Genomic DNA, 27470 nt, shown 5'->3' with positions numbered 1-27470 from the left:
TCCCTGTATCCGTACATCCCCATGTCCCTGTATCCCCATGTCCCTGTATCCATATATCCCCATTTCACTGTATCCCCATGTCTGTCTGTCCCCATGTCCCTGTATCCCCATGTCCCTGTGCCCCCATGTCCCTGTGTCCCTGTATCTCCATGTCCCTGTATCCATATATCCCCATGTCCCTGTATCCCCATGTCCCTGTGCCCCCATGTCCCTGTGTCCCTGTATCTCCATGTCCCTGTATCCATATATCCCCATGTCCCTGTATCCCCATGTCCCTGTGCCCCCATGTCCCTGTGTCCCTGTATCTCCATGTCCCTGTATCCATATATCCCCATGTCCCTGTATCCCCATGTCCCTGTGCCCCCATGTCCCTGTGTCCCTGTATCTCCATGTCCCTGTATCCATATATCCCCATGTCCCTGTATCCCCATGTCCCTGTGCCCCCATGTCCCTGTGTCCCTGTATCTCCATGTCCCTGTATCCATATATCCCCATTTCACTGTATCCCCATGTCTGTGTGTCCCCATGTCCCTGTATCCGTACATCCCCATGTCCCTGTATCCATATATCCCCATTTCACTGTGTCCCCATGTCTGTGTGTCCCCATGTCCCTGTATCCCCATGTCCCGCGACGGTAGCAGGGCCATGTCGCAGCGCGGGGGGGACCGGGAGCGGGAGCTGCAGTGGTCGGCGCGGAGGATGGGGACGTCGCTGCTGCTGCAGCTGTCGGCGCACGAGCGGGAGCTGGACCTGGTCTGCCTCGACCACAGCTACGCCAAGCCCTGGAGCGCGCACCCCGACGCCAGCGCCGCCCGGCCCACCCGCATGCTCTTCCTCACCCCGCGGCGCCAGCCCGGAGCCGGCCTGTGAGCGCGGCCTGCGGGCCTGGGGGGGGATGTGGGGCTGAGGGTCTGTGGGGGGGATGTGGGGCTGAGGGGTCTGTGGGGGGGATGTGGGGATGAGGGGTCTGGGGGGGGGATGTGGGGCTGAGGGTCTGTGGGGGGGATGTGGGGCTGAGGGTCTGTGGGGGGGATGTGGGGCTGAGGGTCTGTGGGGGGGATGTGGGGCTGAGGGTCTGTGGGGGGGATGTGGGGCTGAGGGTCTGTGGGGGCGATGTGGGGCTGAGGGGCCTGTGGGTAGGCTGTGGGGCAGAGGAGCCTGTGGGGGAGATGTGGAGCTGAGGGGTCTGTGGGGGAGATGCGGGGCTGAGGGTCTGTGGGGGGGATGCGGGGATGAGGGGTCTGTGGGGGTGATGTGGGGATGAGGGCTCTGTGGGGGGGATGTGGGGCTGAGGGTCTGTGGGGGGGATGTGGGGCTGAGGGGCCCGTGGGGGGCATGTGGGGCTGAGGGTCTGTGGGGGGGATGTGGGGCCTGTGGGGCAGATGTGGGGCTGAGGGGCCTGTGGGTAGGCTGTGGGGGAGATGTGGGGCTGAGGGGTCTGTGGGGGAGATGTGGGGCCTGTGGGGCAGAGAGGGCTATGGGGGGGGGTGTGGGGCAGAGGGGCCTATGGGGGGGGATGTGGGGCTGAGGGGTCTGTGGGGGTTATGTGGGCCCTGTGGGGCAGAGGAGCCTATGGTGGGGCTGAGGGGTCTGTGGGGGGGATGTGGGGCCTGTGGGGCAGAGAAGCCTGTGGGGGAGATGTGGGGCTGAGGGGTCTGTGAGGATGAGGAGGACCCTGTGAGGAGATGTGGGGCCTGTGGGGTAGAGGAGCCTGTGAGGGAGATGTGGGGCTGAGGGGTCTGTGCGGATGAGGAGGACCCTGTGGGGAGATGTAGGGCCTGTGCAGTTGAAAGGCTTAGGGGGGAAGATGTGGGGCCTGAGGGTGCCTTATAGGGCTGAGGGGCGTGTGGGAGGGATGTGGGGCTAAAGGGTCTGTGCGGATGAGGAGGGCCCTGTAGGGAGATGTGGGGCCTATGGGGTTGAAGGGCTTAGCGGGGAGATGTGGGGCGTGGGGGCGCCTTGTAGGGCTGAGAGGCCTGTGTGGGGGATGTGGGGCTGAGGGGTCTGGGGACGGGTTGAGGGATGTTCTGTGGGGCTGAGGGGCCTATGTGGGGCTGGGTAGTGGCCCCCAGGGGTCTGTGGGGCAGGCTCAGGGGGTTATGTAGGGCTGAGGGGTTGCTGAGAGGCTGGAGGGGATCTTGAAGAGTCTGTGTGGGTGCTGAGTGGGGCCCTCAGGGGCCTGTGTGGGGGCTGAAGGGCTTGTGGGGCAGGTGTGTGTGGGGGTCTGTGGGTCTAAGGTATCTGTGTGGGTGCTGCGGTGTTCCTGAGGGCCCTGTGAAGGGGAGACTTGGGGACCTATAGGCTTGGGATAAGTAGGGCTGGGGACTACCCTGAGACATCTGTGTGGGGCTGAGGGGGTGTGTAAAGGGAGAGTGTGGGGCAGGGGGTTATCCTGTGGGCTTGTGGGTGCAGGGAGCTGCCGGGGCTCAGAGCAGGAGCCCTGGGTTAGGGACCCTCAGTGCTCCCCTCCTCTAAAGCACCCCCCGTTCCCGGCAGGGAGGCCGACGTCGTGCCCATCGACGTGGAGACGGTGACGCCGGTGGCCGTGCCGCTCTACGACAACCAGAAGGCGCGGAGCGTGATGAACGAGTGCGAGCGGCACGTCATGTTCGCCCGCACCGACGCCGATGCCCCCCCGCCGCCCGACGACTGGGAGGAGCACGTCAACAGGTAGCAAAGGGCAGCGGGGGGAGAGCGCCGGGCACTGAGGGGTTGTCCAAGCGCCTGTGTCCAACCTGGCCTTGAACACTGCCGGGGATGGGGCAGCCACAGCTTCTCTGTGCCAGCGCCTCAGCACCCTCACATAAATCACTTCTTCCTTATCTCCAACCTGAACTCCCCCTGTTTCAGTCTGAACCCATCACCCCTTGTCCCATCCCTACAGTCCCTGATGAAGAGCCCCTCTCCAGCATCCTTGCAGCCCCCTTCACACACTGGAAGCTGCTCTGAGGTCTCCACGCATCTTCTCTTCTCCAGCCCCAACGTTCTCAGCCTGGCTCCATACGGGAGCTGCTCCAAACCCTGAGCATCCTCATGGCCTCCTCTGGACTTGCTCCAACAGCTCCATGTCCCTCATGCTGGGGACCCCAGCACTGCACACAGGGCTGCAGGGGGGGTCTCCCCAGAGCCCAGCAGAGGGGCAGGATCCCCTCCCTGAGCTGCTGCTCACGCTCTGGGGGTGCAGCCCAGCACTGGGGGGGTTCTGGGCTCAAGCGCTCACTGAAGCTGGCTCATGTTCATTTTCTCCTCACCCAACACCCTCAGTCCTCCTCAGGCTGTTCTCAATCACTTCTCCACCCAACCTCTGTGCCTGGCATTGCCCTGACCCAGGGGCAGGACCTTGCCCTTGGCCTTGTTGAGCTCCATGAGGTTCACATGGTCCCTCCTCTCCAGGTCCCTCTAAGATCCCATCCCTCTGGTGTGTCACCACACCGCACAGCTCGGTGTCATCAGCATCTTGAGTCCAGTTTCCTCAGTGCCTGCTGTGGAAGCTGCTGGATTTTATGGCAGAGGCTGTTGAACCTTTGCCTCGCACTTCCCATGAAAGCCTCCTTTCTTTGGAGGCAGTTGGGCCAGTGAGTTGTTGTAGATCCTCAATCCAGCCATATTCCAATGTCAGACATGGGAAAGGAGGATATGTAGATATCCCACCCTGCTAACAACCCCCCTGGAGCTGGAGTCCAATCAGTTCGTGGTGGTCTTGACATTACAAACTGTTGTGCAGGAGCAAAACTCTCTTTGCCCATGGCTGTAGATCAGTTCTGGAGCACCCAATACCTGCCTGTGCTGCCTTTGGGAAGGGGCAGCAGCCCGCAGGACCTGGGTGTCTGTGTGACACTGACCTCCGTCTCTCCCTCTGGTTTCCTGACAGGACAGGTTGGACAATGGCCCAGAACAAGCTGTTCAATAAGATTCACAAGGCTCTGCAGTCTGACAGGCTGGCTCGCTTGGCTAATGAAGGGGTAAGGCTTTTCCTCCCCGTTTCCCTTCCTGCATCCCTAGATGCACGTGGAATTGCCTGATCTTCCCCATCGCTGTGTTTCTCTGGGATTTCCTGGTTTTTAGGCTTGCAATGAGCCAGTCCTGAGGAGGATAGCAGTGGACAAATGCGCTCGGAGGGTCCGCCAGGCTCTGGCCAGTGTCAATTGGGACACCAAACTGATCCAGTGGCTGCACACAACGCTAGTGGAGACCCTCAGCTTGCCAGTGCTGGCTGCTTACCTGGATGCTCTGCAGACACTTAAAGGAAAGGTGATAAAGCAGCGCAAGGCTTTGCTGTCCCTTACGTTCTCCTTGTATAAAGTCATTAAAGGGAGCTGGTGGAGTTTTTATCCTTTTCTTTCTTCTTTCCTGGCCCCTGGTTTCAGATCCCCACTCTGATCGACAGGATGCTGCTCTCCTCTACCACCAAGACAGGGGCAGCGGGTGCTGAGGCCCTGTCTCTGCTGCTGAAGAGACCTTGGGACCCAGCAGTGGGTGTCTTGTCACATAATAAACCAGTGAGTGCCTCTTGGGGCTTGCAGGGTGGGTTTCACATCAGCTTTAGGGGTCCTATCCTTTTGCTGTCTCTGTTGCTTCCTGGGCTCTTTTCCTCCTGCTTTAGACTTGCTCAGTGAGGGGGACTCCTGTGGGACACATTTTCCCCCTGTACTGTCCTGAGGTAGCTTTGCCTGGGGAGAATGGGATGGATGAAATGAGCTATGGACATCCCCGTGCTTTGTTGTGCAGGCTGGGCAGCGAGGTCCCAGGCAGGGAACGTGCTGGCCCTGACACATCTCTTTGTTGGACTTTGTAGAGCAAATTGCCTGGTTCCCCCCTCATCCTGATCGCTTCCTCTGGACCCTCCAACTCCATGTTCCCCACTTCCCGACGGCACCGGTTCTGGCAGTCACAGCTTTCCTGCCTGGGAAAGGTTCGTATGGCTGGTTTTGGAAGGAGGGGGGTTCAGACTAGGCTGGGCTGCAGTGGTTGAGCTTGGTTCTATAAGCCTTTGATGCACCAAGATACTTGGTTGTGCTGAAAGCAGAGGATGGTGTCTGCCACCTGCACTTGAGACACTGCACAGGGGATGCGCAGTGTTCAAGGCCAGGTTGGACAGAGGCTTGGGTGACATGGTCTAGTGTGAAGTGTCCCTGCCCACAGCAGGAGGGTTGGAACTGGAAGATCTCAAGGTCCTTTCCAACCCAAACCATTGTCTGATTCTAAATTGGCCAAATTGAATGCATTTGGGGTCTCTTGCTTACCAATATCATCCATCTTCATTGAATCATCAACTGGTTTGGGTTGGAAGGGACCTTGAAGCTCCTCCAGTTCCAGCTATGGACAGGGACACCTTCCACTGGAGCAGTTTGCTCCAAGCCCCTGTGTCCAGCCTGGCCTTGAACACTGCCAGGGATGGGGCAGCCACAGCTTCTCTGGGCACCCTGGGCCAGCGCCTCAGCACCCTCACAGGGAAGAGAAGGTGAATTATCTTCCTGATAATCTTCATCAGTTCAGATTGTGTTGTGACTGTTAGGAAGGATTGATGAGTCTCCGACACAAAGAGGCTGGAGGGGACTGTAGGTCACCTTAGTCCTCTGCCTGGATACAGGCTGCTCCTGATCAATGTGGCAGATGTACTGGGTGTATCAGAGCCAGGTGAATGGCAGGGATTGTCTCTGGGGGGAATTCTTCATTTCCTGTTTTTAGGGGGTTTCACTTTCTGTGGGAGTGAATCCCAGGGGAAAGAAGGAGCAAGAAGCATAAATTCATGCCCAGATGTGGTTCCAGTCCGTGCTAGTTGTTGTCAGTGCTCATTCCCAGCAGATCCCTGGTTATTCATTGACCTTCCCTTTCACCCCTCAGGTGATTCCCATCACCACCCACCTGCTGAACAACGGCAGTGGGGTGGGAGTACTGCAGTGTCTCGAGCACATGATTGGGGCTGTGAGGGGCAAAGTGGCCGAGGTGAGTACAGCAACAAACCTCTGCTGCTCCCATCCCACTCCTCCCCTTGCTGGAGGTGTTGTCCCACCCCAGGCATCATCATCCTGTTGTCTGTCCCTCTCTTTCCCCCATGTCTTGTTCTTTCCCCCATAGATTCACAGCCACTTCTCTCACAAGCCCATCATCCTGATCGGGTGGAACACCGGTGCCTTGGTGGCCTGTCACGTAAGTACCCGATTCCTTCACGTCCTCCCACTTGACAGCTTCAGTTCAGAGTTAGGTTTGAATTGCTGCTGGTTTAAGACTTTTTAAGAAGGGTTGTGCTTGTCCCTTTTCTCTTCCCAAGGCCTGGCTTTGAGACAGATGCCCTTCCTGGTCCTGGGGGCATAGACAATTCCATAGCATCCCAGGTTGTTCATGGATCAGCTGGTCCAACCTTTCTAGGCAAAACATGAGCTAGACTAGATGTCCCAGCACCCTGTCCAGCCAAGTCTTGAATGTCCAGTGGTGGGGAGTCCAGCACTTCCCTGTTGAGGTTATTCCAGTGGCTGGTTGTTCTCACTGCAAACAGTTTTCCTTTTGTGTCCAGCTGGAATCTCCCCAGGAGTAACTTCTGCACATTACCCCTTGTCCTATCCATGCGAGTCCTTGTCAAAAGAGAGTCTCCAGCTTCTTTGTAGCCACCCTTTAAGTACTGGAACATGGGGATAAGGTCTCCCCTGAGCCCTCTCATATCAAGGTTGAACAGACCCAGCTTTCTCAGCCTTTCTTCATGTACTGCCCATTGCTTGGATCATCTTCGTGGCTCTTCTCTGGACCTTCTCCAGCCTGTCCACAGCTTTTTTGCATAGCAAGGATCAAAACTGTACCCAGTATACCAGGGGTGGCCTGATAAGCACCGAGTGGGACAATGACATCTTTATCAGAGAATCACAGAGCAGTTTGTGTCAGAAGGGAGTTTAAAGCTCATCCAGTTCCAACCCCTTCCACTGGAGCAGCTTGCTCCAAGCCCCTGTGTCCAACCTGGCCTTGAGCACTGCCAGGGATGGGGCAGCCACAGCTTCTCTGGGCACCCTGTGCCAGCGCCTCAGCACCCTCACAGGGAAGAGCTTCTGCCTTGTCTGCAAGATTTTACACTTGTCCTTGCTGATCATGGGGTTCTCAGCACACTCTTCCAGCCCATCCAGGTCATTCTGCAGGGTGGCTCTCCCTTCCCAAGTGCCCGCTGCCCCCCTCAGTTGTGTCCCTGGCACACTTCATCTGTGTCCAGCTCTGGGACAATGGCACAAGAGGGATGTGGAGCTGTTGGAGCGAGGCCAGAGGAGGCCACGAAGATGCTGCAAGGGCTGGAGCAGCTCTGCTCTGGAGCCAGGCTGAGAGAGCTGGGCTGGGGCATCCTGGAGAAGAGAAGGCTCCTGAAGAGGAGACCTGAGAGCAGCTCCAGTGCCTAAGGGGGCTGCAGGAAACCTGGAGAGGGGCTTGGGACAAGGGCCTGTAGGGACTTTGCCACATATAATTAGTCTTTTGACCCACTCCATGTCTTTTCCCCCACTCTTTTAACCCAACAAAGCCAGTTCTAAGCATGGAAGATGTTTCTGTGCCTGGCAGGACCTGGCAGAGCTGTGTTTGCACCTTGATGCACTCAGCTGTTGAGTTGCTGACTCTTTTTCCCCCCAGGTTTCAGTGATGGAGTATGTCACTGCAGTTGTGTGCCTTGGATTCCCCCTTCTCACTGTGGATGGCCCCAGAGGGGTAAGGACCAAAGGCACATGGAGCCATTTAACAGCAAGAGTGGGGTGAGGAGTCCTATGTTGGCTTGTCTGTGCTGTTACACAGGTTTGCTCCATCCTGGGGTCTTATCTGTGGGGTCACTTGTTCACTGTGGCCTTTTGCCCTGGAGAGGACAATTTGGGTTGATTCATATGGAGCCCAAATTGCTCCTTTATTAACTGACCAGTGTGTGATGGCGTTGGGACTGTTGGGTTGAGCTGTTGAAATGGCTGATTCTGAGGGCAGTGGGAATCTGTATCAAAGGCATTTGCTGGAGCATGGTGCAGCTCTGGAGCAGTTTCCTTTGGGATTGGTCTGGCTGTGTAAATCCCACTGGGAAGCTTCACTTCAGCCTTATCCCAGGTTTGCTCCTAAGACGGGATTGGTCCTTCTGGATTACAGTTCCTTTGCTCTTGCAGGATGTTGATGACCCCCTCCTGGAGATGAAGACCCCTGTCCTCTTTGTGATCGGGCAGAATTCCCTGCAGTGCAACATGGAAGCCATGGAAGATTTCCGGGAGAAGATACGAGCTGATAACAGCATGGTGGTGGTGGGAGGAGCAGATGACAACCTCAGGTAACGCTCTCCCGGATGGATCCTCTCTTCCCAGGAACACTGGGCAGCATCTCAGCGTGCTGTGCACAAATGAACCCCCAGTTTGGGTAGCGAAACCAGATGGGAACTGCAGAAACGTGCTCCATCAGGATCAGCTTTGTTGCTCCAAACCTGGAAGGTTGGAGAGAGGGTTGTTTTTCTGTGATAAGTCTGTATCATTTCTCCCAGTAAAGATCCAGGGTACAGCATGGGATGACCCCAGAGCAAGTATTTGCTCTTTCATGCCTCCCCTGCCTCTGGAATACATGGCTTTTGGAGGCTGTGACCAGAACTAGGGTGAGGGAGGCTGGAAGAGCCGTGCAGGAGGCAAGAGGCTTTTAAGGTTTCAGGAGACTTGTGTATGTTTGGGATAACTGCAGCAAAACCCTGAGCAAGGAGTGAGAATAGAGTTGGGCTGAGGCCAGAGCTGCACCCAGCAGCACAGACAAGGGTTTGGAGCATCATAAGTCTATAGTGGAGATGATCAGTGAAGAAGAGGAAAGAGCAATGTGAAACTGATAGTGGGACTGAAGGCATGCTCTTGTGAGTGTGAAACCCAACGTGTTGACTTCCATCTGGTTTATTGAACAGGATAAGCAAAGCCAAAAAGAAGTCAGAAGGCCTCACCCAGAGCATGGTGGACCGCTGCATCCAGGTAAGCACAGAAATCTTCCTCTTACACTTCCTATCTCTAAACCAACCCTGTGCTAAAATGTCTCAGTGACACCACAAGTTCTAACCTCCCTGCCAGGCTTGGTTGGGTTGAAGGGAGTTATCTCATGGGTGGGATTTGGAAGCGTCCCTCTCCTTTCAGGAGGAGAAACATGAGCTTCCTGGTAGTGCACCTTAAATAAAGAGCGGGTTTCAAGGTTGTCCAGTACCCTCTGCCTGGGGAATGAAGCAGGAGCATTGGAGATCCCATCCTGCTTCTCTCCCATGTGTCAGAAATCAGTGGGGTATGAGCTTAAATGAGAAGCCAAGCTCTGTCTGTAAGGTTTTAGGGTTTCTTTTTGTGGACTATTAGAGAGAGCCTTGTCCCTTCAGGAATCTTTTGTTCTCTTCTTGTTTTAAGCTGTGAAGGCGAGTTGGTGAGACCCCTGCACAGCACTTACTCTGTGTTTCACCCTTCCTAGGATGAAATAGCTGACTTCTTGACTGGAGTCCTCACCCGAGCAGAGAGCCACTCGGGCTCTGATCCCCGTGACCTGGATGCCGAGAAGAAGAAGAAGCCCCGAGACTCCACCAGGAGGGATCTGTCCTTTGACCTGCCAGAAAGGAGCAGCAGACCTGCCTCCCCAGCAGCCAAAGTGCCTGCTTCTCCTTCAGGCTCAGAGGTGGGGGCTCACTCTGGGGTACTTTGAGCCGGGGGAGGCTGAGGTTTTTTAACAGATGCTTTTGTGTCAGTGAATTATCATCAGATCACAGAGTGGTTGGTTTGGGTTGAAGGGACCTTAAAGATTGTCTCATTTCAGACACCTTCCACTAGAGCAGCTTGCTCCAGCCTGGCCTTGAACCCTGCCAGGGATGGGGCAGCCACAGCTTCTCTGGGCACCCTGTGCCAGCGCCTCAGCACCATCCCAGGGAAGAGCTTCTGCCTAAGAGCTCATCTCGGTCTCCCCTCTGGCAGGTTCAAGCCATTCCCCTTGGCCTGGCCCTACAGGCCCTTGTCCCAAGCCCTCTCCAGGTTTCCTGCAGCCCCTTCAGGCACTGGAGCTGCTCTCAGGTCTCCCCTTCAGGAGCCTTCTCTTGTCCAGGCTGCCCCAGCCCAGCTCTCTCAGCCTGGCTCCAGAGCAGAGCTGCTCCAGCCCTTGCAGCAGCTCCGTGGCCTCCTCTGGACCCACTCAAACAGCTCCAGGTCCCTCTGGTGCTGCTGTCCCAGAGCTGGGTCAGGGCTCCAGGGGGGGCTCACGCTCTGGGGGTGCTGCCCAGCACAGGGGGGAGTTCTGGGCTCAGGTGCACATTGAAGCTGGGTCATGGGGGGCTTCTTGTCAATCAGTGTGTTGGAAGAGGGAGGTGAGGGGAATCCTGAGGCTTGTGGTGGGGCAAACAGATGTGCTCCGTGGGGAAGGCTGTGCTGCTGCACTCAGGCTTCCAACTGCTCCTTAGGGACACGGGGGTAAGATGTGTTCCTTCTCTTCGAGCAGGACCTGTCCAGCAGCCCCACTTCAAGCCCCAAGACCAAAGTGGCCGCTGTGTCCTCCCTGCAGAAGCCCAGCCAGATGGGCCCCACGCAGCTGCTGAAGAGGCACGTGCCAAGGCCAGACACTGTCCTCGCACACAAGCAGGCCCAAGGTAATGCCCTGCAGCTTCCCCACCCTCTCCCCTCTCAGCAGCTGGAGTTTTGGTCTTTCTCTGTCGTGATGTGTGTAGGTTCTTGTCTTCTGAGTCCTGTCTTGGATCCTAAGCTCCCTGTGGCAGCTTTCCCTGCAGCTTGGCCCCTGTCACTGTCATCTGATGGAGGGTTGGAATTAGGTTGGAAATAGTGTTTTGGCAGAAGGGTTTTAACTTCTGGCTGACCAAGTCAGCACATAGCCACACTTAATTCAAGTGTGAGCCCCTTGAGTGGTGTGTCAGCCTTAAAGGCTGCTTGGGAGAGAGAATGAAGGTACTGAGGAGGTGATTGAGGCTGGATTGTGACTGGAACAATGGGTTTGAGTCATTGCAGAGTCATCTTGCATCAGATGGCAGTGCAAAACCTGCTCTGAGTAAGAAACCAGCTTCAGCCATATGGTTTTTGTCCTGTTGGATGCTGGTTACAAACTTCAGCTTCAGCCCAATGGTGAACACTGGAATGCAGGTCATGGGGGTATTGGGGATGATTCCTTGTGGTGAATGTCAGCAGCACCTGGGGTGTAGTTCTCCATCCTCTCTTCTCTCCTTGTTGTTGTCTCCCGCAGCAGTGTCACCCTCCACATTCCCTAAAGTGTTTCTCTGACATTCCCTGAAGTCTTTCTCTGACTCCAGGGGGAAGTTGAACCTTAATTTCTGAGAGCACAGACTAAAGGAATCTGTTCCTTTGTTGTAGCAGAGGAGGTTTCTATCACATGGGAGGGAAGGTCTGTGCAATGGGATGTGTTGGGGCTGCCTTGTCATGCCAGGAGCCCTGGGGCAGGGTGGCCTCTGGCCTGTGTTTGGTGGCTGTAGCTGTTCAGGAAAGTGCTGGCTGGTGTCTCCCAGCTTGGTGCCACTACTTGGCTGAGCAAACTGTGCCTCTCATAGCCAAGCCTGCTGTCATTCCTGGGTGCTGGAGCTTTTCCTCATCTCTCTGGGGCTGGAGAGAGCTCCTGCTGTTGGGCTGTGCTGTCTGTGAAAGCTGGGATGGAGCCTCTTGTGGTGTGGGATGTGCTGCACTGCTGTGAGGAGCAGGAGGTTGGAGTGTCTCCGTTGTGCTCGGTGGCTGAGTGGTGTCTGGAGCTCTCTGTGTGGGTCCCAGTGGTGTCCCTGGAGCTGTGTGTCCCCTCCAGAGCCGGGCTGTGATACTGTAATTCTCTCTGATTCGTTTCAGCTCAGTTTGCTGCTTTTCTGAAACAAAACATGCTGGTGAGGAAAGCTCTTCCTCCTGGCACCTCTTCATGTCTCTTTGGTGAGTATCTCCTCACTTCTTCCTGTCTCTTTCTCTGTCTCCCTCCTTCTCTCTGTCTCTGCTACCTCCTTTCATCCTCTTCCTCTCCCCTTGCACTGGTTTGGGGATGTGGCCCAGCGTGTCCCCTTGTCCCCCTGCTTCTTGCTTTCTCACTGCTGTATTTGAAGCTAAAGCTGATGGCTCCTTGCTACTGAGAGCAATAACTTCCCCTGAGCTCTTCCCCTCTCCCGGTGGGTACATGGAGCTGTGGAGGCTGGCAGTTGGTTTTGCTCTGGTGGACTAAAGCTTTGTGACTGATGTGGTGACATTTGTGGTTGTGAATTTAACCTGTGCTCCTGTGCTGGGGTCGAGGGGGGGTGTGAACAGCAGCCTGGGAGACCATGAGTGTTGGTGGAGCATCCCAAACACATAGGAGCAGATACAAGTGTCACTGAAGGGGCAGATGTGGACATGTGGGGCAGTGGGTTTTGCCTAGAGCAAGTTAGAGCAGAGAGGTCAGGGACAGGGATGGCTTTGGGAAGATAATGATGGGGTGGAAGAGGGATGCTGTCTGCACCAGGGGACGTGGAGTGAGCAGTCTGTAGTCCTGTGCTATCTCGTGCTGGGTGCTGGTGCACGCAGAGGGATGTGTATGTGTTGCTCTGAGGGTTGGGGATCCACAGCACATGTAAAGAGATGTTTTGCCATCCTGAAAGGCAGTGACTATATGGATCTGGGATTAGGAGATGAGGAGGAGCTGAAATCCAAGCCCCGGGGGGCTGTTGGTGTCAGTTCTCCTATTGGGTGACCCCAGGGTGCTGAGAGCATTGATGTGGATAGGAATTGGCCTTTCTCCATAGCCCACTACTGATGCTTTCAACTGGATGAGGCAAACCATGGGTGCAGAGAAGCTGGTGGTACTTTGCCACATGATGTGGAGACTCCAAGGATACAGGTTCCTTGAACACACCCCAGATAGGCCAAACTGCACGTGTACAACTGTGGCAACAGCTCCCGAGGCAGGGATTGTCTGGGCTGGTTGGTGTAAAGGTTTCTTTCTCCTTTCAGCCTCGTCTAAAGGTTTCTTTCTGCCTCAAGCCTTGTTTTGTGCCCTCCCCTGTGTGATGAGGTTGGCCTGGAAGCACACACACAGAGCCCTGTGCTTATCCAGAGTCCTCCCACGCAGCATCAGCTGGGAAGAGGAAGCACACTGGCTGTTCCTGTGCTGGTGGGGATGTGTGGAGAGGCTGGCACCAGCCTGGCCTCTGTTTTGATCCAAAGCAGATTGAGATCTCTGAGCTCTTTACTACACTGGCTTGGACGAGTGAGATGTGAGGTAGGAGCTGGGTCGCACAGCTTTGGGAGTGGGATGATTGGGCATGTTCAAGGCCAGGTTGGATGGGGCTTGGAGCAAGCTGCTCTAGTGTGAGGTGTCCCTGCCCGTGGCAGGGGGTTGGAGCTGGATGAGCTTAAGGTCCTTTCCAACCCAAACCATTCTGTGCTCCTGAGCACGCAGCCCCAGTGCGAGTAGAAGTGGGCTCCTCTCTCCTGCAGTGGGGACACAAAGGGATGTTGGGTCACTGCTTGCTTTGAGGGGCACCTCATGCCGCTGCCTGTGCATGTGCCCTTTCACTGCCCTGCTTGGCTGGTGGCACTGTGGGGGGTGGCTTTGGTGCCTGGGGTCTGTGCACGCCTGAAGAGGTCTCTGGATGCTGATTTGGATCGTGCATGTTTGCAGGAGGGTGGGAGGCACAGGAAGAGAAGGCTGCTGAAGGGGAGAGCTTAGAGCAGCTCCAGTGCCTAAAGGGGCTGCAGGAAACCTGGAGAGGGGCTTTGGACAAGGGCCTGTAGGGCCAGGCCAAGGGGAATGGCTTTAACCTGCCCGAGGGGAGACTGAGATGAGCTCTTAGGCAGAAGCTCTTCCCTGTGAGGGTGCTGAGGTGCTGGCACAGGGTGCCCAGAGAAGCTGTGGCTGCCCCATCCCTGGCAGTGTTCAAGGCCAGGTTGGACACAGGGGCTTGGAGCAAGCTGCTCCAGTGGAAGGGGTCCCTGCCTGTGGCAGGGGGTTGGAACTGAATGAGGTTTAAGGTCCCTTCCAACCAAATTAATGGTGATTCTATGATGTTCAGCTGTGGGGATCAGGACACCAATCTTGGCACTTACCCTGGGGAGAGGAGTGGCCCCAGAATGCTAGGAGTTGTCTGACATGTAGGGTTTTGGCCACAGTCTTGTTGTACGCCCAGTTCAGAGGTTTATGGGTGGTAAGCAGGGGAGGCTGTAAATGCATACACAGACACGCATGGACATCTATATTGATTGTATGTAATATATCCATATTTATCTATATGTAAATGAAAAGGTATGTGCATCTTGGCCCCTGGGTTGTTGACTACACAGCTTGGACACTCAGGACCATCTGGAGCAAGGGACTTAGCTGGCCCAGCAGTGGTCTGCAGGAGCTTTGCATGGAGAGGGCTGGATGATCCTACACCAGTGGTGGGAGACCCATGGAGAGCAGATGGGCAGGATGTGGCAGCTCTTGACTGTGTTTTGTGCCTGAGCTGCCCAGAGGTGCTTCTCTCGGCTGTTTTGGGTAGCCCTGGCCCTGGCAAGCTCATGCTCTGGGCAGGATGTGATGTGTCAAGGACATGACGGCAAAAGAAGCCATTGATGTGGAAGAGAAATCCCAGCTTGTGGTTTTCCCCCGTAGTCTCAAGCAGTGCAGGGTATCTGGGGCTTGGCTTTGCTGCAGCACCTCCTGTGCTCATGCTGCTTTGCTCAGTGCCTTTAAAATGCCTGTGCTTTAGCTCCTGGAGGGCCAGTGAGGAGCACTGGAAGGGATGTGCTGGATGGCAGGCATGCACATACCTTTGCTGGTGTGTCAGGAGCAGGCTGAGCTTTAATCCAGCACTGGCAGCACCAGCTCTGTGAGTCTCTGCATCCTCATCCCCTCACCTGGAGCTGAGGGATGTTGGAGAGGTCTGATGCCAGGATTCATTGTTAAATGAGAAGTGTCCATGAGGAGATGTGCTATCACTGGAGGCATCTCTTTTCCTTCGCCACAGAGGCAAGACAGGCTTTATGTGCTGTGATGTGCTGTATATGCTTAAGTGCTGTATATAGCTTAAGTGAAGTCCTGGCCCTAAACCAGGAGCTTAGGGCATGTGGAAGATGAAGTAGATGGTGAAAAGGAGATGTGTGAGCTCCTGGTGCATGGGAGATGGGCAAGGCTGGCATGGAGGGAGCTCTGGAAGCGTGCATGGGCATGTGTCCCTTCTCCACACCTGGGAGCAGCGCTGACCTCGAGGGACCGGCCACCACTTTTCAAACAGCTCCTTCTGTGTCCCCTAGTTCCAGTGTCCTCAGAGCACTCGGAAGGGGCTGACAAAGATGATGTACGTGTGCAGCTGAAGAGGCACCAGACCCCCAGCCCGACCCAGTGCACCAAACCCTCCAAACGCGCCAAAATCAAGGTGACCATTGTGTCTCACGGCGATGCTGCTGGCGTGGGGAACGGAGCAGCCCTCAGCACCCAGGCAGAAAGTGAGTTGTGATTGTACAGCTGCTGCTGAACCAGAGAGCGGGCTCGGTGCTGGGCCCCGTGGGGAGGGAGCTGTGAGCTGCACAAACCAGGCTGAGCCTCAAGGTGTGAGTGCCGTGGGGAGAGCTGGGGAGCGTGGGGGCTCGCAGCACGCAGCAGCTTGGCAGGAGCCTCTCTTTGCTATAGCACGCTCCAGTGAAGTGCTCCGTGGCAGCCAAGGGGAATTTGGCTCCTTCCTCCGAGGCATTGAGCGCTGCTGGAAGCAGGAAGGTCCTGGTGGACCCCTTGCTCCAAGTAGGTCGTGTGCACCTCCAGTTCTGCTCCTGAATGAAGCTCTCACCTGGATCGTGCTCCTGCTTTAGGGATGATGGTGATGTTCCTTCCTCTGGAAGTCCTTTGTGTGTCCAGACTTCAAGATGCAGCCGAATGTCCCGCTCTGCTCATCCCCTTTGGCCCTTGAGTGGCACAATACACACTTGATACACATAAAATTCCAGCTCATCTCCTGCCTCTGTGGCTGGGAAAACCCACCTTGCAGAGGCCCTGCTGTCCAAGAAGAGGTGATGTGCTCCATCTTCTTCCCCTTGAGCCTTCACAAGGGAGGCTGAAAGCTTTGGCTGCTCTCACCCTAGACCTGGAGGATGTTGCCTTGGTGCTGGCCCATACATCTTCCTCACGTCTGTGTCTTCCTCGTGGTGGAGTGCAGCGCTCCAGATGTGCCCAGCAGTTCTCATTGTCAGTGCTAGTTCAGTGCAGGGCAGGATGGAAAGGTCATGTCTCCATTCTGGGAGGAAATCACAGGGGTTCAAAGCTGAGAGAGAATTCCACTCCCTCGGAAGCACCTCGTGGTTACTTCAGGAGTTCCTTTGAACTGGGAAATAGGATTAAGCACCACGCATCCTTGAAGGTCCCAGTTCCTCTCCTGGCAGCTTTGCAAATCTCTGCAGACTGGAATCTTCTTATTTTAATTTTCCAAACTTTACTTCTTTCCACAGAAAGGAAATGAATTGCAGAAGTAAAACATGAACCAAAGCAAGAATTCCCTTTAACCGTGCGTGTGAGCAGAGGAAGGCACCAGCCAGACTCAGTTGTATCCCTCAAAAGCTGCAATAAACACATCTCGTGACTTGTTGCATCCCTGTGTATTTTGTAAAGTGGTTCTAAAGGATGGGGACCAAACTCCATCAGTAGCAACCAGCCAGGTCCAAACTGCTGTGCTGAGGTGTTAGATCCGTGCTGTGATGGATTAGGAAGAGGGGATTAAGAGCAGATAACGTTTAGGAGAGAGATTTGATGCTGAGGGTGTGAGATTTGACTGCTTTAGAGATCTATGAAGCTGATTCCTTCCATTTTGTCTCTTGTAACACTTCCACTATGGCAACTTTCTGGTTTTTAGCCACAGCTCTGCTCTGTTGGATGCTCCCATCTCCGGTAGCTGGAGCGTGTCTGCGGCAGAGCTTTCCTTCAGGAGGTGCTCTGTGAGCAGGATGAGCCCGTGGGGAGCTGTGTGAGAGATGGGGCATCCCTGGAGACTCCCAGAGGAGAGAAAGGGACATTCCTTCTTCTGTTCTCTTGCAGTGGTCGCTGGGAAGCCGGTCCCCGTGGCTGTTGGCCAGGCTGTGCCGGGCGTGAAGGAGCTCTCAGGACTGCTCACCACCCCCAAGTGAGTGCACTGGGGTCTATGGGACAGGCTGCTGATGGGAGGCACCACAACAGGGTGGGTTCTGCATGGGGAGCTTGCTGGTGTCTGACTTGTGACTGGAGTTTTGGGAGGTGCAGGAGGCTCCTGAGCTCTGTTTCTCAACCAGCAGTTGAGTTGGAGAATGGCAGAAGTTATATTTGTATGTGGTTCCCCAAATCCCATCTCTGCCTTTGGAATGACTGTGATGTCTTTGCCAGAAATGGGGTGTTTAGTTCTGCCCTGCATTCCCTCTGACAGCCAAGCTTTCTTTTCCAGAGATAGGTTAAAGAATCATGGAATGGTTTGGGTTGGAAAGGACCTTAAAGCTCATCCAGCTCCAAGCCCTTGCCATGGGCAGGGACCCCTTCCACTGGAGCAGCTTGCTCCAAGCCCCTGTGTCCAACCTGGCCTTGAACAGTGCCAGGGATGGAGCATTCACAACTTCCTTGGGCAGCCTGAAGAAGCCTTGATATTGGCTCGTGGGATTTATGCTGGGAAATGAATCTGATGTTGAGATCTCACATCAGTGTTTTCCCTTTTAAATCAATCCAAGCTTTGGAGAACTGGACTCTGATGTGGGAAGGGAGAGGAAGAAGAGCTGTTTCCAAGCAGCAAGTGGGTTCTAAAAAGGAGAAGCATCACTACAGGGTAGATTCCTCTTGGGCAGGGCTGCACAGCCCATGGAGGTAGGTGCAGACATGGAACAAGCTCACTTCCAATTTGGAAATACACCACTTTTGGTGGAAGTGCTCCTTGTTTTACCTGCTCTGGAAACAGCAGGGAAACATCACTTGCTTTGGGTTTTTGTAGCTCATTTTGTAGCCTTATGCTTCCAGGAGCCCTGCTTTAGGCTCGTGACAGTCCCTGGCAGAGCCAGCTCACATTGCTAACCAGTCTCTTCATCTTCTCTCCTGTTTGCTCTGCAGGCTGAGTTCAGCAACAGAAACCTCCTCCACGAGCCCTGCTCCATCCTCTGTGATCCCCAGCAGCACGACACCCAGTGCTTTCCATGCCCTGCAGAGCAGGCTGGTGGCCAGCAGCACCCACTGCCTGCAGGCCCAGCCAGCCAGTACCCTCCAAGGTACCTGCCTCTCTCCATGTCTCTTGTGAATGTAAAAGGTAAAGCAGGTTCAGAATGGTTTGGTGGATCCTTTCTTGCATTCTCTGGTTGCTTTGGGTTTGGCTGAGGCAGCGTTTGAGATCCCATGGGATGCATTGAGTGAGGCTGCAGGTGACTTGTTAATTGTGTCACTTCAATGTCATGATGCTTTGAGACACCAAACCCGACCTCCTCTTGCTCCCAGGTCTCACATCTAACCTCACTGGTAGCTGCAGCAGTGAAATGGGTTGGACTGTGTGTGTAGAGTGGCTGGGAGGATCCCAACCTCGAGGCGGGCTGCTTGGGATGCTCCTCTTTAAGGAGCAGCTTTGCGGTTGCCTGCCATGCAGCACACCTGGAATTCCATCGTGCTGCTGAATTCTCCAAGCCTCATGTTATTCGTTGCATTTGTTTTTAGGAGCAGCATCTGCCAGCAGCCTGCTGCAAGGGCTGAGCTTCAGCCTGCAGGACATTGGGACCAAGTCATCTCCCCTTCCAGCCAGTGTGGCTGCTGCTGGGCAGCCCGTGCAGGTATGCAGCCTCCAGGTATCAGAGATCCCGTGCTGGAGGGAAGCTCTGAGCAGGGTAAAGGAGTCAAAGGGGATCCCTCATAGGCCCTGTGTGCTTCAGAACTAGAAGGGATGATGGGGTAGGTGTGAACTGCAGCTGAAGTGATGCATCCAAGCCCTGGCAGCCTGCAGATGTGGGCTAAGGATTCCAGTGATGAGGTCTAGGAAGCAGGGCTGGAGGATTTTCACCTAGAAAATGGTGGAAAGGAGACAGAGGATGAACTGGGGGGATCTGTGTTCTTATGTGGAGACACATGCCTGTGGTGTCTCAGGCAACTTCAGCTGGAGATAAGCCCATTCAGCCCTGGTGGCTTCCTTAGAAGAGGAGCCAGAGTTTCTCGTGGTCAAGTTGAAACAAGGGTGTGCAGACTGGAAGGGACGAGTTCACTTGCATTTAGACCTGCTCGTGGCCACCAGGATGATGTGTGGAGACTCGAAAGACCTCTGGCTTCCTTCCAGGTTCTCACTGCTTCTTCTTCTCCTTCCAGACCTCAGCTGTGAAGACCCCTGCACCTATCCAGAACCTGAGCGCTATAACCACAGACACCAGCACCGTCGTCCGCACCATCCCCGTTGCCACCTCTCTGTCCTTGGGAGCCTCAGCGGGTGGGAAGCCCACAGCCATTCACCAGCTGCTGACGAATGGGGGCCTGGCCAAGCTGGCCAGCAGCCTCCCTGGCCTGGCTCAGATCTCCAACCAGGCAGCAGGTGAGGGACAGGGGTGTCTGAAGCACCCCATCGCCTCGAGACCAGTGTTCCCAAAGCTTATTTTGCCTCTGAGCTCTATCTGGGGGATTCCTGAGCATGGGAAGAGGTTTTTGATGCCCCCAGGTTGGTGAATGTGGCCTCCATGTGTCTCAGGAACGTGTTGCACGTGTGTTTTCCAGGCTTGAAGGCCCCCACGACCATTACTGTGACGCTGCGAGGGCAGCCCAGCCGCGTGACCACACTGAGCCAGGCTGCCATGGGCACTGTGCAGCCCCAGCTTGAGGAGCAGGCAATGCACACACAGGCACCTCAGGTAACTTCTGGCATCTTCTCCGTAAGGAACGTGTCCACTGCTGCTCTTGTGAGCTTTTTCTGACCATCACAGTCAAGGGCTGTCGTGGGGGAAGTGTCCCTGGGCATGTCTGTTGGGTGTCATGAGCACTTTGAGGCTGCACAGAAAGGGTTGTTAGGACACCCCTTCATGTCTGTTAGCAGCAGGGTTGGTTGTGCTCCATAGCCCAGTAGGACCACACTGAGGAGATCTCCAGCTGGACTCCAGAAGCTGACATCAGCACAGGATTTGTTCCTAAAGCTCCAGGTTTTGGCAGAGACAGGTTTTGGTGGGAGGAGGAAAGCTCCCACCTGTCTGTTCAGGCAAGAGAGTTGGGGTCTTGAAGATGCTGCTTCTGACCATCACAGAATCAACCAGGTTGGAAAAGAGCTTTAAGCTCATCCAGTCCAACCATTCCCAGCCCTGCCAAGGCCACCACCAACCCATGGCACTGAGGGCCTTGTACCCACAGTGTGTGAGCACTTGCAGGGACGGTGACTGCAGCCCTGCCCTGGGCAGCCTGTTCCAATGCCTGAGCACCCTCTGGGGCAGGAATTGTTCCTCAGCTCCATCTAAACCTGCCCTGGGGCAGCTTGAGGTCGTTTCCTCTTGTCCCATCCCTTGGGAGCAGAGCCCAGCCCCTCCTGGCTCCATCCTCCTCTCAGGCAGTTGTAGGCAGCGATCAGGTGCCCCCCAGACTGAACCCCCCAGGTCCCTCAGCCCTTCCCCATCACACTTGTGCTCCAGGCCCTGCTCCAGCCCCATTGCCCTTCTCTGGCCCCACTCCAGCCCCTCAATGTCTCTGTTGTAGTGAGGGGCCCAGAGCTGAACACAGGATTTGAGGTGCAGCCTCACCAGTGCCCAGTGCAGGGGCACAATCCCTGCCCTGGCCCTGCTGCCGCACTGGTGCTGATCCAGGCCAGGATGCTGGGGGCTGCCTGGGCACAAGCTGCTCGTGCTCAGCTCTGTCAGCAAAGTAGATGCCCTGTTGTGAGGCTGGGCCCTGTGGGAGTTTGGGATACTGCACTGTTACCTTCTCCCTGACCCCAGTTCCTGCTCCTTCTTGCTGCTGTGCTGCTGAAACCAGTTTATGGTGTGCTGAGTGTGTGCTCCAAGGTGGTGACTGTTGGATACAGATCTCCTCTTGAAGGTGGATCTCTGACAGTTAGGAAAAGGTCTCAATATCTGGACTCTCGACACATGCCAGGTACTGTCGCAAGGATCCCGGCTGCCTTCTGGCTTCCTAGGTTAAGTTTTGGTGTGGTTGAGTTGAAAGTAAAAGGTGCTGAGTCAGAGAGGGGGTTCTGTTGTGAATGTAGTGGTCTTGGGTACTGTAACATGGACAGTGTCACAGCTTCCCTGGGCACCCTGTGCCAGTGCCTCAGCACCCTCACAGGGAAGAGCTTCTGCCTGAGAGCTCATCTCAGTCTCCCCTCGGGCAGGTTAAAGCCATTCCCCTTGGCCTGTCCCTACAGGCCCTTGTCCCAAGCCCCTCTCCAGGTTTCCTGCAGCCCCTTTCAGGCACTGGAGCTGCTCTCAGGTCTCCCCTTCAGGAGCCTTCTCTTGTCCAGGCTGCCCCAGCCCAGCTCTCTCAGCCTGGCTCCAGAGCAGAGCTGCTCCAGCCCTTGCAGCATCTTTGTGGCCTCCTCTGGCCTTGCTCCAGCAGCTCCACGTCCCCCAGGTGCTGTTGCCCCAGAGCTGGATGTCCTGGGTCACATTGAGCTTCTCACCCAACACCCCCAAGTCCTTCTCCTCAAGGCTGCTCCATCCAGCCTCCCCCAGCCTGTGTTTGTGCTTGGAATTGCCCTGACCCATGGGCAGCACCTTGCATTTTGAACTCCATGGGGTTTGCATGGACCCATCCCTCCAGCCTCTCCAGGTCTCTGTGGATCCCATCCCTTCCCTCGTGTTACCAGCACCACACAGCTCGGTGTCCTGGGCAGACTTGCTGAGGGTGCTCAATCCCATGTCTGTGTCACCAGCCAAGATGCTTTCCTTCTTCATCCATGTTGGACACGGTTTTTGGGCTCTTCAGAGGCTGTTTGATCAACCATCAGAACTCCTGTGCTCTCCTTTGTTACCTTTGAGGGACCCTCAGTGTCCAGCAGCACAGTGACTGCCCACTGTGATGAAACCTGGTGCACATCAGCTCCAGGGAGAGCAGCATCACATACAGCTTAATGTTTAAGGCTCTTGGAACTGGATACTGGATCACACACTGTGACTTCCCCCTACAGTGCTGAGCTTGTGTGCTTAAGGTAGGGCTTCATTGTGCAGCGGGCTGGGAGAGCTGCTTCACAAGCAGACTGAAAGCTGTGTGTTACAGGAAATGGCATGAGCTCTGTGTTTTTGGAGCTAATTATAGCCCCTGACATCAGCTCCCTGGCCCTTTAGCACACAGGATTGGGTAAGCTCACCGGGCTTCCTGTAAATGAGCACATTTACAAAAGGCTTTGGAGGAGAACTTGAGGGCTCAGACGTGTGTTTTCAGCAGTAGCTGGTGGTGTTGGTTGGGTTCCCTTTGACATTCCAGCTCTGCTGTGGCTGTGCACTGTGGTTCTTCACCTCCAGGGGCTGGGTGATGCCTGTAGCAGGGCATGTAATCTATTGGGTCACCCATTAAACCAGGAGGTGGGAGACTGAGGACTCTCCCGGGGGAGTTTGGTGCAGATGCTTTCTGTGAGCAGCAGAGTGAGAAGCAGCGAGAGTGTTTGGGTGGCTTTAAAATGAAAATGCAAGTGAGCTTCAGCTCCTCTCCTCAAGCAACTGCTCCACAGAGTGCTTTGAACACTTTCTGTATGGGGTCCCTCCCTGCAGCTGGTTATATCCTGGTAGTAGCTCCGTAAAGCGTGGAGTGATGCTGATGCTGCATCACACTCTTGTGGCACAAAGATCTCCACAGCAGTGACTGGAGCTGCAAGCTGAGGCCATGGTTCGAGCTTTGGGCAGGAGCATCCTTTGGATGGCACAAGGGGAGCTGTGGTCCAACCTTGCTGCAGAGCAGGCTGTGACCTGCCTGGGCATCTGGTGAGGGGCTCAGACTTGAGCTGTGCTTGTCAGTGGTAGAGGGCTGTGAGCAAGCTGCCTTAGAGGAGTCTGACTGGAGAGGTGAGTATCTGCTTTTGTAGCTGGGAAAGCTCCTTTGGAGCTTGAGCTGTGTCAGCTCAGGGCTGTGAGGGCCCGCAGGTTGAGCACAGGAGCACACACACCAGATGCACCCAGGCAGAGTTCAGGCAAGTGAAGCAGCTCCAGAAACACTTGAAAAACCTCTTGAATGGGGAATTTCCAGGTATTCCACTGCAGCTGATCAGTGCTCTCCAGGACGTGCCACCATCAGAGGGGGTTGTACATCATCAAGCAAGAGGGAAGCTCTTCTGATGCAGAGAATGGTGTGTGCTGATGCAGGTTTCACTGGTGCCACTGGTCATAGTGTCTCGCTCTTCCAAGTGGGTCTGCACTTGGGAGAATCAATCCTGAGCTCCTGGCTGTTGCTGTGCTATTAATGCAGAGGGTTAATGACGAGCAGGAGTGATTTCCCTGACGGCAGGGATGGGGATAGAGCCACCCCATTCCCCTCTGCAGAAAGGCAAGGAGTTAGTGCCGGTCTTGGTAATGCCAGGTTGGAAGCAAGGGCAAGGCAAGGAGAAGCAGGCAGAGGATGTGCTCTGCTGTGTTAGGTGAGGTCTAGCACAGATCCCCAGATGCTGTATCCTCAATAGGGGGCATTTCCAGCAGCTCTCCCTTACTTTAACCCTTCCAGGCTCCAGACGGTGCTGGTGGGAACGTGGCCGGCCCAGCCTCCAGCGCCGCCTCTCCTGGCAAGCTGCTGCCTCACATGGATCTCAGCAAAGCCCAGGCTGGTGCAGAGATGGCTCCTGCCGACCCCGCGGCGCGCCTGCCCGCGGCAGCACCCGTAGGTGAGGCGCATGGCACTCGTGGGGATGGGCGAGGAGCAGAGGCCGGGTTGGAGCCGTGCCGCCGGGTGAGGCGTGCCCTTTTGAAGCCCATCGCTTCCAGTTAGGCTCCCCAGTGGCTTCTCTGCACAAGGGGTTCTGGCTCCGTGCAGCCATTTGTGAGCTGTTGCAGGAGAGGAGGCTGTGAGACTTGAGCCCAGACACGGAAGGCTCTACCTGCAGTTTGTCATGAGGGCCCCGTCATGCTCTTGTGCAGACCCATCTATCTACAGCTAAAGCACTGCTGAGAGCCACTACCCGGCCTGTAGCCTTAGACTTAAGCAGTGGCGTGCTCCATCGCATCCTCAAAGGCTCCATTGCATCCTTGGAAGCGGCTTCGGTACCAAAGAGCCCGCTGCTGAGCCAGAGCTTTCCTTTTCCTTGGTCCAGCTGATTTCCAAGTGTCACTGTGAGCTGTAGTCAGCCCTCAGCCTGGATCTGGTGGATGGGGCTCGCTGCGGCTGGGCCAGTTGCCCAGAAGGCCAAAGGGGCAGCTCTGTGGTGCCCGCGTTTGACCTGGCAGGAATTAAACCCAACTGATTGACTCTGCAGACACTCAGACTCAGCAGAGAGGTGCAGAAGCACTGGGCTTAAGTGGACTTGAGCGTGGCTTTTTTGTGTTCCTTTTGTTACTTGTCAGAGCCAGTGGGTGAAGTCAGACCTGTGGAGAACTTCAGCTGCTTCCACTGGAGGTTCAGGTTGGCTTTGTGGGCAGCAGGGAGGATCAGTTTGTGAGAGCTGCTGGAGCTGCAGGGTTTTAGTGCAGGAAACGTTCCAAACACTTTGTTTCATGGAGCGGTCATTGCTGATGTCAAACAGCATCATCGCATCTGGGTGCTGCTTCCCCAGCCTGCATGGGGTGGCTGGAGTTTCCACTGGCCTGTTTCCACTGTCCTGCCCTCGTGGACCTCAGGATGATGGGGTCACTGGTCCCATCCTGGTTAGGCAGTTGTTGTCAGCCTTTGTTCTGTGTCCTCCTCACTCGAGGCGCTTCATTAGGGACAGTTTCACACTGCACTGGTGGTGGTTGTGGCACAGTGACACCTCTGATGAGTGAGGAACACTTTGGTGCTGCTGTATCGGAGATTATAAAATCACAGAGTGGTTGGTTTGGGTTGGAAGGGACCTTAAAGCTCCTCCAGCTCCAACCCCTGCCATGGGCAGGGACCCCTTCCACTGGAGCAGCTTGCTCCAAGCCCCTGTGTCCAACCTGGCCTTGAGCACTGCCAGGGATGGGGCAGCCACAGCTTCTCTGGGCACCCTGTGCCAGCGCCTCAGCACCCTCACAGGGAAGAGCTTCTGCCTAAGAGCTCATCTCAGTCTCCCCTCGGGCAGGTTAAAGCCATTCCCCTTGGCCTGTCCCTACAGGCCCTTGTCCCAAGCCCCTCTCCAGCTTTCCTGCAGCCCCTTCAGGCACTGGAGCTGCTCTCAGGTCTCCCCTTCAGGAGCCTTCTCTTCTCCAGGCTGCCCCAGCCCAGCTCTCTCAGCCTGGCTCCAGAGCAGAGCTGCTCCAGCCCTTACAGCAGCTCTGTGGCCTCCTCTGGCCTTGCTCCAACAGCTCCAGGTCGCTCTTGTGTTGCATTCTGATGCTGAGATGTGCTGCTGCTGCCAGGTGACCCAGCGTGCTGGGTCTGCTGCTTTCCACTCCTTGGTGCCCATTCCCAAGGGATGGAGCCAACTCTGGCGACTGCAGGGGCAAACCATGGGCTGCTCCAGGCTGGGGTCTTTGTGGCCCGTGTTGTCTTTAACCAGCAGCAGGTCTCCAGGCTCTTTTCCCTATCCCTTGAGCTCATCTAAACCCAATGATTAGGTTCTCTTGGTCTCTCTACCCTCTGCTCTTTGGCCTGTGGAGATGACTTGGATTGGGTAACAACCTCTGCCTTTGCCTTAGGACTCAGAGGCCTTCATTGCACAAAGCCTGAAGTCTTTTAGCTGCTTCCTGGGGTGCAGCATGATGAGGGTCTGAGCATCCCAGTGCTGCCTGTGGGATGGAGTGGAGATGCCATGAAATGTGGTACCTTGAGCCAGGCCACGGAGAGCATCATGAGCTCAGTGTGGTCTGTGGCAGCTCAGCAGGGAGGATGGGGCAAGCTGGAGCGGGCTTGCCCGAGGAGGAGCCATGACACCCTGTCCCAGCAGGAGAGGACTTCTGTTGGGGGAAGATCAGGCACTGCAGGAAGAAAGGAGGCTTCCTTGGGGGGTCTGGGTGGTTCTGGAGAGGAGCGGGCTGATGGTGCCTCAGTTTGGCTGTTGTGGTTTCCTTGCCCAGGCTGTGATGGTGCTGGCGTTGGTTTTGGGGTCAAGGCCAAGGCCAGGGCTTCTGTTCAGTGTCAATAGCTGTGACCTTGCCACTGGGGCAGCAGCCGTGTGGCACCGTGCCCCTGTGGGCACTGACCACGCTGTCCCCTTCTCCACAGTGACCACCACCAGCCCCATGAAGACGCTGTACGTCATGTCGGACGCCAAGCTGTCTGCACTGACCAAGTCTGTGTTGGCTGAGGCTACCTCTGTTCCCCTCAAGCTGCCGAGCATCCAGCCTTCCTCCTCCTCCTCCTCCTCTGCCACTGGTGCTGTCACCCTTGCCAGCAACCCCAGCCCTCCCGCCAGCCTGGTGCACTCGAAGGTCCTGCAGACTGCTTCCAAGACGGTCATCCTGACCTCAACACTGGCCACGGTGAAGGGTGATGGACCCCTGGGACACGTCGGGGAGAAGGTCAGCTTGACCAAGAGCGCTGCAGCCCTCGGCCATGCTCTGGGGGCAGTGGAGACCCTGGGGAGGGTTCCCTCTGTGGTGGACGAGGGGAGCACCATCATCCACAGCAGAGAGGCTCTGGCCAGCAGACAGCTGCTGTCCCAAGGGGTGCTGCCAGGAGGGGCTGGCACCACGCTCATAACCCTGGGCAGCAGCTCCTCCGTCATCGCCACGGCAGGGCCCACGCTCGGCCAGAAGCCGTAGGGACCCCCCCGGGATCCCTATGGATCCACAACGGGCATTTGGGAAGACTTGAGCTCGACTGTGGAGTGGGATTGGAGCAGCCCCACGGGCCAAGCTTGGGCTGGAGCAAAGCGGGGGGTTGTTCAAGTGGTTTTGTTGCTGTTTAATAAACCTTTCTTTTTCTTGTTCTCTACTCCCCTCATTGCCCACGTCCCTTCCCAAAGCAGCTTCAGGGTATCCCAGCCCTCGCCTGCTTTTCCCAGCAGCTCGTGTTTGAAAGGAGGGAAGCAGCAGAAGGGCCCTGAGCCACAAAGTGGGTGCTGAGATGATGAGGTGAGGCCGAGCTGGGCACCATGGTTTGGATAAATGTGTTCCCCCCGCACAGAGCTTATGGCTGTGAATTGGTTTCTGTGGGAAGCGGGGATAATCCCGATGCTCTGTGTGTCTCCATCCCATCCGCCAGCTCTGCTGCACCCTGAGCACTTGAATCCTGCTTCCCAAAGGGAATGTGGGGAGTGATGCAGCCTTTGCTGGCCAAGATGCTTTCGGGGGGCACAGTTCCCAGTGGCATTCACAGTGCTGGGACAGCCCCGAGGGCAGCATGTTGCCGACATCTCTGCTCACTTCCTCATCCTGATGCTCATGAGGAGATCCCATTTTTGGCCCAGCTTGGCCAGGCCAGGACCCACCATGGCAGGAACAGGGAGCAGCCTGTGGTTTGGGAATCATTCCTAAAAAGAGCAGGAGAATAAGAGTTTTCCTTGAGGAGGAGGAGGAAGATGCTGCGAGTCCTTCCCTACC

The 27470-nt window shown here is 55.9% G+C and overlaps 1 protein-coding gene across 4 annotated transcripts; it reads left to right on the top strand.

The window, feature by feature from the left end:
* Positions 1-633: 633 nt before the first annotated feature.
* Positions 634-26857, top strand: KANSL3 (KAT8 regulatory NSL complex subunit 3). 4 transcript variants are annotated; one of them, XM_057402579.1, is made up of 22 exons: positions 634-866; positions 2497-2670; positions 3872-3962; positions 4066-4251; positions 4368-4499; positions 4796-4912; positions 5845-5946; positions 6079-6150; positions 7603-7677; positions 8115-8272; positions 8882-8945; positions 9424-9624; positions 10435-10582; positions 11796-11873; positions 15204-15395; positions 16972-17056; positions 18001-18155; positions 18592-18704; positions 19231-19450; positions 19630-19763; positions 23542-23698; positions 26152-26857. In XM_057402579.1, exons 1-22 carry the CDS (start codon positions 646-648, stop codon positions 26688-26690), a joined length of 3414 nt encoding a protein of 1137 aa, XP_057258562.1. In that variant the 5' UTR covers positions 634-645; the 3' UTR covers positions 26691-26857. The 4 variants fall into 4 exon arrangements, with proteins under 4 accessions (XP_057258562.1, XP_057258559.1, XP_057258561.1 ...); XM_057402576.1 differs by lacking the exons at positions 634-866; positions 15204-15395 and having other exon boundaries at positions 2512-2670; XM_057402578.1 differs by lacking the exons at positions 634-866; positions 23542-23698 and having other exon boundaries at positions 2512-2670; positions 26152-26287.
* Positions 26858-27470: the final 613 nt, after the last annotated feature.

Source organism: Pezoporus wallicus, unplaced genomic scaffold, assembly GCF_028554395.1.
Source record: "Pezoporus wallicus isolate ANWC-B61680 ecotype Strahan unplaced genomic scaffold, APGP_CSIRO_Pwel_v1 contig_2348, whole genome shotgun sequence".
NCBI classification, from domain to species: Eukaryota; Metazoa; Chordata; class Aves; order Psittaciformes; family Psittacidae; genus Pezoporus; species Pezoporus wallicus.
This window is presented reverse-complemented; position numbering and strand designations above follow the sequence as displayed.

Excerpts from the sequence above, each read along its gene's own strand:
- KANSL3 (XM_057402579.1), top strand. The coding sequence starts at position 646 with ATGTCGCAGCGCGGGGGGGACCGGGAGCGGGAGCTGCAGTGGTCGGCG. Across the intron at positions 4,252-4,367 it reads TGCAGACACTTAAAGGAAAG|ATCCCCACTCTGATCGACAG; the intron begins GTGATAAAGCAG and ends CCCTGGTTTCAG. Across the intron at positions 19,451-19,629 it reads GATCTCCAACCAGGCAGCAG|GCTTGAAGGCCCCCACGACC; the intron begins GTGAGGGACAGG and ends TGTGTTTTCCAG.